General features: G+C 44.3%; 1 protein-coding gene across 1 annotated transcript in view; it reads left to right on the forward strand.

Annotated features, from left to right (window-relative positions):
• Nucleotides 1-7,723: 7,723 nt before the first annotated feature.
• The window catches only part of LOC120051195 (zinc finger E-box-binding homeobox 1-like), an 88,335-nt gene continuing 83,318 nt past the window's right edge, over nt 7,724-12,740 (forward strand). Inside the window, exon 1 of the mRNA XM_038997924.1 lies at nt 7,724-7,788. Within this exon, the coding sequence (XP_038853852.1) occupies nt 7,731-7,788 (58 nt within the window). The 5' untranslated portion in view covers nt 7,724-7,730. The remainder of the gene's footprint in view (nt 7,789-12,740) is intronic.

A 12,740-nucleotide genomic window follows, 5' to 3' on the forward strand; every position in this document is an offset into this window, starting at 1 on the left:
CTCACATTTAGCTGTGCTCTCCTGGGAGAGATTAGCCTGTTTAGGCTCTGGTGTCTCTCTCTCTAACACTGCCACACTTTGACTGCTCACTGCTGCTGGCCTCTCTTTGTTTGGAACCAATGGTGTGTTATTCTATTCTCTCTCTCTTTTTGTGCTTTCTGTTTCTCTCCTCTTTGCTCTATATTCCTCTGCTCTTGCTTTCCTTCTTATCACGCATCCTCATTTGTCACTGTCTCAACCTGAACTGTTTCTATTTTCCTTTCGGTGTCTATTTCTCGCTCACTCCCTCGCTCTCTGTTATCTTGAAGTGTGCCAACACTACCCCTTTCTCATTTGATCTCTCTCTCTCTCTCTCTCTCTCTCTCTCTCTCTCTCTCTCTCTCTTTCTCTTTCTCTTTCTCTTTCTCTTTCTCTCTCTCTCTCTCTCTCTCTCCAGCAAAGCTGATGCTCTTAACTGACAGCCCAGATGGCTTGGTGGGGTCCAGGCCCAGACTGGGCCCCTCTCTGCAACCCAATCCCACACCAGGTCTCTTGTTCTGCTCCAGAGCCCTCTACTACAGGTCTATCCCAAAATGGCACCCTATTGCATATATAGTGCAGAGCCCTCCTCCACAGATCCCCAGGCCCACCGGCAGGCTGCTAGCTAGGTTCCTGTCTCCTGCCTCCTGTTCTGGCTAGGCCGGTAGGAGCTCCACTGCACCACGCCGCTGTTACATAAAACTCCTAAACGACCCCAGCCATAAGAGGATCAATACTCATTTTAAGGGAGGAGCATGATTTCTTAATGTAGTGGAGGAGGATGGCTTCTTATCCCCTCCTCCCCTCGCCTCCTCTCCCCCATCCCCTGCCTCTGTCTCTCGACAGGAGCCATCGCAAGCAGCTCTAGTCATCCTTTCATTTCTCTCACTTCCTGGGATGGGGTTAGTTAGTTAAAGACAATATCCTCTTTTATTGCTGATTTCATTATTTCTGTGAATTGTGCCGCTTTGAGAACATCTGTAGTAGGTTATGCCGTGTTGGGAGGATGTTGGTGAATTTTAGATTCATGAGAATGCTGTATCTTTCAATATCTGTATTATTAGCTACAATATTGCTTTTGGTCCTTGGTGCCAATTTTTTTTATAAATGAAGTCAATGCATTGTAATTGACTTCTTTGAACCATCTTACTCTAGCTGTAGGGTCAACTTGAAAGGTGTATGTATATAATAGCATAACCATCAGTCTTCATCCCCCAGTATATGAATTTATCCTAATAGTTCTGCCAAAGAAAATAAATTGAGCTGTTTTATTCTAGTTGCTTTTAAACACACCAGAGAGCACTCTCCCTCTCTTCAGACCGTTTCATTATTGGTAGTCATATTATTATTATTCTTTGTTTTCCACAGACGTTTCGTTTTAAAAATGACTTCACGCTAACAGTGGCATAATCCAAGGAAAATGGGAAAGATTTGAGAGAGTTTCCATTGGATAACAACCATCTCTTTTTCCAGTCAGTCGTCTTTGAATAGCACGAGCAGGGTATGAACAGGAACAGAACGTGGTTTAGCTAAACGCCTCATCATTGATCTTTGCTGATGTAGACTGTTTCTGGGCCTTTTTTTCATCAAAGATGGAGGGAGGGAGGGTGGGGCGTGGGTGAAACCGTTCCTCTCTCACCTCCCCCCATCCAACATGGCCTGGCGGGTTGACTACCGTGGGAAACTGAAACAGGTTAGGAGGGACTCATTGGGTATGCTAAAACTATTATTCCCTGTCAGGACAACCCAGGCCCCACCGCATGGCCGTTCACTGTGGACCGACCGACCGACCACTCTGCTGAATTATTTAGCCTGCAGTCCCATCAACAGTCAGTTTTCTCTAGTTTTCTAATTAATGTATGCAGGTGAGAGGGGACCCTTCTAGAGGTGTTTGACCAAACAGTGAATGATATAGGTAACATGATAATAGATGTGTTATTAGTTACAATGTAACGCTCGTCGTAATCCTCCTCGTCTGGAGGAGCAAGGATCGGACCAAAGCGCAGCGTGGTTTGAATACATACTTTAATATATTAAACGAAGACGAACACGAAGAACACTTGACAACTACAAAACAATAAACGACGTGAACAAACGAACGAAAACAGTACCGTGTGGCGAACAAACACAGACACGGCAACAATCACCCACAAACAACCAGTGAAAACAGCCTACCTTAATATGGCTCCCAATCAGAGACAATGACAAACACCTGTCTCTGATTGAGAACCATATTAGGCCAAACGAACAAACCTAAACATAGAAACAAATAACATAGACTGCCCACCCCAACTCACGCCCTGACCATACTAAATAAATACAAAACAAGGGAAATGAGGTCAGGAACGTGACATACAAGCTGAACAGGTAAAATATCTTTGCTGTAAAACAATCTGAGTGTAAAATCTGTCTTAAGTTTAAAAGCTGAAATGTAGTTTTTTTACCCTTTGGCTCTTGGCTCAAATATACTAAGAAGACATAATGCCAAGCTTTCTCTCTCCACACAAAAGGAACGCCTCAAGTCTGTGTACAAGAAACCCTATAGTCTGTAGGTATAAGAATAGCTTGGCCAAACAGCAACAGTTGCTCCTGTGTGTGACCTATAATTGCCTGCCTATCATGGGACCTCAAGAAGAAGAATTTCATTTTGACCTTAGCAAGCAGGATTGTGCTCAATTCAGAATTGAATTGAGAATGCCTCATCAATTCCAATTCAATTCTTGAATTTTATTTGAATTTAAGTGGTAAACAGGATACAGAATTGCAATTCGAATTTGAATTAAAGGAAATATAATTGAATTCAATTCAATTCAAATTCCTCTTCTATCCCCCTCTCCAGTGCTCGATATCACCGGTCTAATGACCACCAGTCCTGGCACCATCATTACACACTCCTGATCCCCATTATTATGCACACTTGGACCTCATCATCACCTTGATTACTCTCCCTTTATTTAGCCCTCAGTAGCCTCAGTCATCAGGCAGTATTGGTTTGGTCTTGTTTAGTATGCTTCTCCTGTTTTGTTTATCTGCGTTTTATTATTATTAAACTCACCTTCTACACCTGCTTCCTGACTCCCAGCGTATACGTTACAGAATACTGCCTCACAAATTATGGAGGCAGCAGAAGAGAAAGACATCTCCCAGATGGTCGGAGAACAGGGACACCTACCCCGCCAACAACACAATCAGCTAGCGCAACTGGGTGCGGCTATGGGTGAGGTCCTACGAATCGTCCACCCGAGAGGATTTGCCTCCAACTTGCGGAGGACCACGGAGTCGTCCCAGCAAGCCAGTCCCCCAACCCACCCAGCAATCTGCCCAGGGAGGCGATGCCTGACTGTACCTCCCAGACAAGTATGACGGGACGCCATCCAAATGTCGTGGCTTCCTACTCCAGTGCTCCCTCTATTTCGGCCGTCAGACGGGAGCCCCCATCACTGAGAGCTCCAAGGTGGCCACAGTCATTTCCCTGCTGACCGGGAGGGCGTTGGAGTGGTCTACAGTTGTCTGGGAGAGAGGAGAGGAAGAGCTGAGTTCCTATGAGAGGTTCAGGGTGGTCTTCAATCATCCACCGGATGAGAGAGGGAGGTGAGCGACTATTCCAACTCCTGCAGGGTGCCCAGACCGCTGCTGAGTACACCCTCAACTTCCGGACCGTGGCAGCCTGCAGCAGATGAAATGAACCGGCGCTCTGCACCCCATTCCAAAGAGGACTGCGCGAGGAGGTCCAGACAGAGTTGGTGTGCCGGGACGACGACCTTTCTTGGACGCGCTCACCGCGATGGCCATCCGTCTGGACAACCTTTTTCAAGAGCGCTGGCACCTCCCTCACCCCTCGCTTACCTGAGGCAGAGTCTGAACCCATGGAGGTAGGGCCCACACACCTCTCCACGGCAGAGCGGCGTCACCAGAGACAGTTGGGGCTGTGTTCCTATTGCGGCCAGTAGGGGCACCAGCTTCAGCGGTGTGGCCCCATGATAATAGGTAGGCGTGAGTATTCCATCATAATTTTTTCCTCCAAACCCTTCCTGGTTTCCATTTTACTGGCTGTCTTGTCCCTCAGGTGTTGTCTCTACAGCTCTAGTGGACTCATCGGGAATTTCATCGACCAGGCCCTTGCCTCCTCCCTGAACATCACCTCGTACCCACTCATCTCCTTTACCGGTCCAAGCCCTGGATAATCAACCATTGGGATCCGGCACAATCACCCACATCACTTATGTCAGTAACCTCTGGTAGCCGCTAGATGCAGTTGTAATAAACTGAGTGGTTTCTGTTGTCTTCCTACAAATGTAGCTCCATATTTTGAACAATAAAATGACCCCATCACTGAAAGATAAGACTCTCAGGTACATACTGTTTTCCCACAAGCCGTTAGGACCAAGTGGACAAAACCAGGCACTAAATCAAACTAGGGGGAAAAGAACATCATCAAAGATGAGGCTCTTTTTTACACAGAAGATTATACAACATTATTGCCTGATGATCTTCTGAACTTCCCAATACCTGTCACGATCGTTGAAATGAGTAGACCAAGGCACAGCGTGCTTAGAGTTCCAAATATTTTTTATAAACTGAAACTAACTGAACAAAACAACAAACCATCAACCAAACGAAACGTGAAGCTATACAACTAGCGCTGACAGGCAACTAAACATAGACAAGATCCCACGAATACCAATGGGGAAATGGCTACCTAAATCCCCAATCAGAGACAACTATAAACAGCTGCCTCTGATTGGGAACCATATCAGGCCACCATAGACATACAAATTCACCTAGATGACCCACCCAAGTCACTATCATGCCCCAACCAACACAGAGAATAAACAACTTACTATGGTCAGGGTGTGACAATACCTTTTTGATGCATTTCAGTCACTTAAAACCATACTGTCTTCAGATTGAAATACTGTCAAAAGTAATGTCAGACTGATTTGTAATAAACTGTCACAGCCCAAATTAAAAAAAGTTTATGGTGGATATCTAAACATACAGCCCAACATTTGTATCACAACTAAAGTTGCATAACTTGGGGCGGCAGGTAGACTAGTGTTTAGAGCGTTGGGCCAGTAACCGAACGGTTGCTGGATCGAATCCCCGAGCTGATAAGGTAAAAATATGTCGTTCTGCCCCTGGAAAAGGCAGTTAATCCACTGTTACCCGGTAGACCGTCATTGTAAATAAGAATTTGTTCTAAACTGACTTGCCTAGTTAAATACATAATTAAAAAAAAAAATACTCTAAATTAAGCATATACTGTAAGAGGACCTCTTTCTTTGTGAACCGCTCAATGCAGAATAGTGTGGGTATTCCCTCAGAAATGTATTTTATTCAGCTACAGTGCATTCGAAAAGTATTCAGACACCTTGACTTTTTCCACATTTTGTTACGTTACAGCCTTATTCTAAAATGGATGTAATATTTTTTTTCTCTTTTCAATCTACCCAATAATACCCAATAATGACAAAGCAAAAATTGTTTTTTAGAATTTTTTACAAATTTAGAAAAAATTAATTAACAGAAATACCATATTTACATAAGTATTCAGACCCTTTGCTATGAGACTCGAAATTGAGCTCAGGTCCATCCTGTTTCCATTGATCATCCTTGAGATGTTTCTATAATGTGATTGGAGTCCACCTCTGGTAAAATTGATTGATTGGACATGAGTTGGAAAAGCACACACCTGTCTATATAAGGTCCCATAGTTGACAGTGCATGTCAGAGCAAAAACCAAGCAATGAGATCGAAGGAATTATCCGTAGAGCTCCGAGACAGGATTCTGTCGAGGCACAGAAGTATGGAACCTCCAAGACTCTTCCTAGAGCTGGCCGCCTGGCCAAACTGAGCAATCGGGGGAGAAGAGCCTTGGTCAGGGAGGTGACCAAGAACCCGATGGGCACTCTAACAGTGCTCTAGAGTTCCTCTGTGGAGATGAGAGAACCTTCCAGAAGGAAAACCATCTCTGGAGCACTCCACCAATCAGGTCTTTATGGTAGATTGGCGAGACGGAAGTCACTCCTCAGTAAAAGGCACATGAAAGCTTGCTTGGAATATGCTAAAAGGGACATAAAGGACTCTCAGGAGTGGCTTCGGGACAAGTGTCTGAATGTTCTCTGGCCCAGCCAGAGCCCGGACTTGAACCTGATCTAACATCTCTGGAGAGACCTGAAAATAGCTGTGCAGCGACGCTCCCCATCCAACCTGACAGAGCTTGAGAGGATCTGCAGAGAAGAATGGGAGAAACTCCCCAAGTACAGGTGTGCCAAGCTTATAGCATCATACCCAAGGGCCTTTAGGGCTCTGATCAAAAGTGGTGCACAGTCACACAACTCTTATCACCCACATGTTGCATCCCAAATGGTTTCCATTGTGTGACTGTGGAGGGTCAGGTTTGATTAGACACAGTTGGATCTGCAGATTGTTTTGGCATGGCACTGTCTTCCTCCCGTACGCCACACCTGGGTTCAAACACTATTCAACATTTTTCAAAATACTTTGAGCATTTGTGCTAGTCTGAACATAGAGTGCAAGATGGGTGGGATTTGCAGTTTTGGAACTAGCCAGGCAAACTCAATCAAGCATAGATAAAGTAGTTGAGGTGATTTTGAATAGTATTTGAAACCAGGTGTGGGCCCTGTCGTCCCCAGCGCTGCAGTGAACCCTGGTGCTACAGGAGAACAGCCAGGCCTTTCTTTAGGTAGGAGGCAGGAGGATTGAATCACCGCTGGGCTGACTGGCTGGCTGGCTGACGGTCTCATGACCCTCTCTCTCCCTTTCTCTCTCTCTCCCTCTCTGCAGTCTCGGAACAATCACATCGCATTCCTTCATCCTACACGTGCCCTCTCTTCTCCCAGAGAGTAGGCTATGAGATTTGTGGAGAGAAAAGCTTGTTTAGATGCATCATACATTTGATGGTATCCTAAGCAAATGTATTCCAAATTTGGTGAAAAACCTCTGAAACATTCTTCATTTATATTATTATTTTTGTAATTTTTTTACAATAATTCTATGTAAAAATGTATATATATATATTTGTAAGACTTGCATTTTAAAATGTTTTTTGGATTGATTAATCTTGCTCCATGTTATAGCCTTACTCACTCCATGCAACCAAAAACAACACCCACAGAGTGATATAACAGGTGCAAATAGCTAAGCTCCACCCACCACTACATGTACCAGCTGTGTCACTGTCATAATGAACCTAAATTAAAACATAAGCTCTACTAAGGAATTGTTTTTAACCATAAGACTCACTAGTCTTGGTCAATTACTTTTAAGCTTCCATAATGACATGGCCCCAACCCTACCATAAACTCAGAAGTTTATATATATATATATATATATTTTTAAATATATAAGCATGTTGAAAAGTGCGATGATCACGGGCAGAAAGAAAGCACGGAGTAGGAGTTTAGTTTTCTTGGTCCTATGGTTTGGGTCACTAGGGTCCTTAACCCTTACCATAACCCGTACCTAACCTTAACCCTTACCTTTACTCTTTTAACTGTAAACTTCATTGGGATAGGGGCGTCCCAAGGATCCCGGATACCATAGGACGCACCCTAGGGTTTGGGAGGTAGAAGGTAATGTCGTAAAGCAGAGTGTCGTAAACCAGGTGCAGGGAGGGGAGGTGGAGCGGGGGGAGTGGGGGAGAGAGAGGAGGTGACTCTCCAGCAGCATTTAGACACAGCGAAAGGATCATGGCGGATGGCCCCAGGTGTAAGCGCAGAAAGCAGGCAAATCCGAGGAGGAATAACGGTATGTAAAACTACTCTGATGTCCCTTCTTTTCGTGTGGTGAAGTGGACTAGAATGTGTTCTATTGAATGCTCTATTCTCCGAAGACTTTAGTACCTCCGGAGTCCCGGTTTTAGTGGGTCAAAGTGCTGGAAAGTAGCAAGTAAGCGCACCATTATAGCCCTATGTGGCGTACCGTTATACCTGTCTCGCGACTCTCCCTCCGCCTAGCGGTTGAGTGCACCACCCTGGACCGTTATACGCACCTAATCCCGTCACTTCACTCGCTTTTGGATTTTGTTTCCCGTCCAGTCCCTTTTCATTCTATTTAAATTCACTTTTCCATTGTTTTTTAGTTTTCAACTTGATAGCTTGTTTCACCGTCTCTCGCCTTTGGGTAGCATTTTAAAACCTGTGCCTGGGAAAATAACGTTACCTGGTTGTTTTTGCGGACTGCGGTATTTTTCCATCAATATGGAATATAGATTGATGTTCTGAAATGAGTGAATATGTGTATACGGTTTATTTCTTCAATGCTCTTTCGAGAAAAATAACTGTTTCTGTCGCTTTTCTCTTTGTCGCAACGTAGCAGGTAGCGCGAGCCATGACAAGACACTGTTGCTACATTGAGGGCTCGGGCTTTAGGAAATGTTTTTACTGTGGAAATTGTGCTGTTCTGCTGCTTCATATTATATTAAAATGCATGCTGTTATGTTTATATAGGCTAAACATCTATTTTCTCACTACTTTTATTTGTAAAAGATGTGTAGGCGTGATGCACGCGTTTTCACAATTGACAATGGCAAGTGTGCATTACAAATAATTCGAAAAGTTATTGCTAAGATAAGTAGAAATATGCAGAACAAGGTAAAGTAGCTATAATTAATAAACATAAATGCAAATGAACTTCGAACGAAAAACGTTGTTTCTGTAGCATGCATTGTTGGGTAACGTTTCAGAGAATGGGATGAATATATCAAGCGCTGTTTGTGTGAACAAGGCACAGCCTATATAAACAAGGCACAGCCTATATAAGGAGTGTGGGTTTACATCCACAGTCCTGCGCTGGGAATTCTGATTTTACACACTCAAGGTTTGGTGGCGTGGGAGCGAAACTTGAAGTTGGAGCCAATCTGTTCATCCAGAGTTTTCATACTTAATTAAATAATTGTTATTTTGTTTTTGTTTGTGCTTTTGTGTGTGTGTTAAAAGGCTGCATTGTAGAGTTGTCCGGGTAGCCAGTGCGTTTCTCGGAATATTTTTTTTTCTTTCTCGCCAGTAATTTAATCAATTTAATAGTGGAAGGCTTTTATCGGGAAATCATGTTAAACCCTATTTGACTTGCAAAGATCATGATCTTCGGGTTGCTTGTCTTTGCCTTGTGCATTTTATTAGTCTCGTGTGTTCTCATTTTATTTAGTTAAGGGACTTGTGACTTTTGTTTCAACATCGGAGGTGGTAGTTTCTCACACATAGGAATAATGTTTGTGTTGTAGGCTGTTTGGAGGCATATGGGTTTTTCTCCTGTAGGCTAGCTGACAACATGCGTAGTCTACTTACAGCCTCGTGAGAACAGTCACCAGCACAGCATCGCAAGTGGTCGAGCCACCCAGCACAGCTTGCAGGAACTGAGAACATGTTTGCCTGAACCGGAAAACGGGTCTTTGGTCTTTGTAAACACCTCTCTGTCAAAACATAAAAACAAACCAGGAGTCTGATTTCGGGGGACTGAATACGCTGTTAGATTCCCGTGAGACGATTCCTTCTCTATCTTCCCTTTCCAAAGCAGCGGAGAGCGGTCCCTGTGCCGTGCGCCGCAACAAATGGCAACTTGTGCAGGTAGAAAAGGCAACCGTGTCTGTAGGCGCTGCATGCTGTCATCATGAGTGAATTTAATGTGATTTTTCTCTTGGATATGCTTGTTGTGCTTACTCTCCTTGTTTGTTTTCGCTTACTGTCATTGTATGACATGGACATATTTAGTGTGCTCCTTATTGCTTTTTGGCTGAAAAGGTGTTGGTCACCGGTCCATATCATGTCCGCTCTTGATTGACGACGGTTAATTTTGTGCATTCTGTAAGGTACACACCTTATAACGGACCTGTTCTAGCGCATTTGCATCTGTCATGGTAGGCCTACATTATTTATAGCCTAGGCTACATTTACGACATTTTGTCACTGTAAACTTTGTCCATCTGATGTTCGTTTCAGAAATAAATTGAGTTCTGTTTTATACCTTATTCTTTGTATTCATGTTATCAATTTGAAATGTTATATGTTTTCAAATACATAGACTACTATATAATACATCAAGAGGGGGGGATCGGACATAAAGTTCAGGAGACCATAGTGATGTCTTAATCATGTGATATGGGTGCATCAACCTGCTGGGTGGAAGGGCTCAATATACTGTACCAATACAATGTGAGACAGAGAGAACCTGGGTTGATCCAATACCTCATATTTGGCGGGGGTGTTATGTTTGTCATCAGGTTAAAAGCCTTTTAGGGGCAGGGGTCTGTAGTGTTGGTTACTGAAGCCAAAAGGTACTTAGTTGGCTGGCCCTCCCCTGTCCTGTATTGGTTGTCTTCCTGGGTCGGGCAGAGCAGGCTAAGACCAAGGTGAGCTCCTGTCACAGCTGTAAACATGGAGGTGCTAACAGCCGGCCAGCTGGCAGGACGACAGGTGTTTGCAATCTGTGGGATACTAGTGTTTCCATTGGCTTCCTTTGTCACTTCTCCTATCCTGTCCAGGTCTAGTCCAGCTCCCCTCAGGAATAGCAGTGGCCATTTCCTGGAATGGCAATTTAACACTTCAAATTTGGGAAAAGAGGAATGTGGCATGGTATTAACCTTAACACTTTTGGCCCGTCTTTGTAGATGAGTGGAGGGTATTGGGCCTACATTTCAAAGGAACTGAGTATACAAAACATCCAAGACCTAGACTGACCAGGTGAATCCAGGTGAAAGCTATGATCCCTTATTGATGTCACTTGATGTCACTTCAATCAGTGTCGATGAAGGGGAGGAGACGGGTTAACGAAGGATTTTTAACGGGATATGGTAGTAAGTGCCAGGCGCACCGGTTTGAATGTGTCAAGAACTGCAACACTGCTGGTTTTTCACACTCAGCAGTTCCTCGTGTGATCCAAGAATGGTCTACCACCCAAAGGACGGCCAGCCAACTTGACACAACTGTGGGAAGCATTGGGCCAACATCCCAGTGGAACGCTTTCAACACCTTGTAGAGTCCATGCCCTGATTAATTGAGGCTGTTCTGAGGGCAAAAGGGGGTGCAACTCAATATTGTTTCTAATGTTTAGTACACTCAGTATTTGTATATAGGTTGGATTTATATTTCTTTGAATTCATCAAAGGAGTCTCTGTCTCTCTGTCTGTCTGTCTGTCTGTCTCTTTGTAACACACACACATACAGTACAAAACAGTTTTGGAAGGTTTTTGTCTCAATGCTACAGAAGAAGAAGAATGGGTCTGTGGGTCTAGTTTTGGCTTCTGTAAAGCTGTATGATGTAACAGAGGATGTTTATTTGGCTGGCAAAAGTATAATTAGTGTGCTGGACTCATTTTTCCCTCTAAATAATATTGAATGTAACCACATGCTGTAAAGTTGTGTGAGAACAATAAAGAAACACTGGTTAAGCTAACACTCTTAAGAAAATAAGATGTTTTGGCCATTCCAAAGGCTTCAGGGGGAGAGGGGTGGTGTTCTGTGGGCCGGCATGCTGCTTTAGTGTTTTAAAAGCCAGCTGTTAACATTTAAAGGTCTACTACCCCTGGTGAGTGGAGTTTAGCAGTAGAGGAAATTTTCATTTATCAGTTATTTTGCTTTGGAGCAACTTCCTCTGCTGCATATGAAAGTGCCAAGTGTGAGGAAAATCCCCCGCCCCCTCTTCTCATCCCCCGCCCCCTCTTCTCATCCCCACTCACCCCCCCCCCCCCCCCCCCCCCCCCCTCTCCTCCACCAGTCCTTTATTCCAGGGGGAAGACACAGTAGCCAGGGGTGCTGTTGATTGCCCCCTGACCTAGGCACCCATGCGTGCCTCCACTATGACTTCACTTTCCCCCCTGTGCCATTGTTGGGTTCCTTCCAGCATGTCCAATTGCGTTTGTGTTTAAGTCCTTTCAATAAAAGGATCCTGAGGGGTAAAAACCCTTGTCCCTTGTCCCTACTCCCTCAATCCCTCTCTGTCTCCCTCCATCCCCCTGACCAGTACAGCCCCTCAGTCCTGTGGAGTTTGGTGGGGAGGAAGAGGGACAAGGGAGAAGGATAAGGGGGGAGAGGGGCTGTGAGAGCTGGCAGAGTGACACTGAGGTGCTGCTGGAGAGGAGAGCCAGTGGGAAGAAAGGTGGACACTCCCTCACTCTGTCAAACATGACAGCTCCTTTTACATTAGAATCGTGTGAGTGTTTCCTATGGAACGGAATGGAGAGGATTAATTTAGGTTAGCGAGGCAAACTATAGCCTAGGTATTGGCTTTATAGACTTCCGAGGTTCTGTCTTGTGTCTTGAATAATCCGTTTTTTGTTGTTATTGTTTGTCACTTTTATGTATCTCCAGGCTTTTTAAAATGTATGATATGAAATTCTAATTTACACCATTCAATTCACCATGTCACACATTTCAATGATTTCCCGGCAGACAATTCTGTTTGTGCCCATAATCTGAGGTAACGCACTCAAACCCTTTCCCACTGTTGTTGAGGGAGCTTAATGATTAGCAAGCTCCTGTAGAGGCATTGCATTACCCTATAAAAAGGTGCTTTCTCTTGCCTTAGAAAAGCCGTTTTAAAACCCAAGTCAGTTTCACTAACCCCCTTAACTGTGTTTGAATGTGCTTTATTGGGGTTGTATGTGGATGAATGCTTAAATGAACCATTGTGTGTTAAGGCTTTGGTTGGAGAAAGCCTGAGGAGAAAGAGCCTAGTTACCTTTGCAGTCTGCCTGCTATACTTCA

Source organism: Salvelinus namaycush, chromosome 7 (genome assembly GCF_016432855.1).
Source record: "Salvelinus namaycush isolate Seneca chromosome 7, SaNama_1.0, whole genome shotgun sequence".
Taxonomy (NCBI): Eukaryota; Metazoa; Chordata; class Actinopteri; order Salmoniformes; family Salmonidae; genus Salvelinus; species Salvelinus namaycush.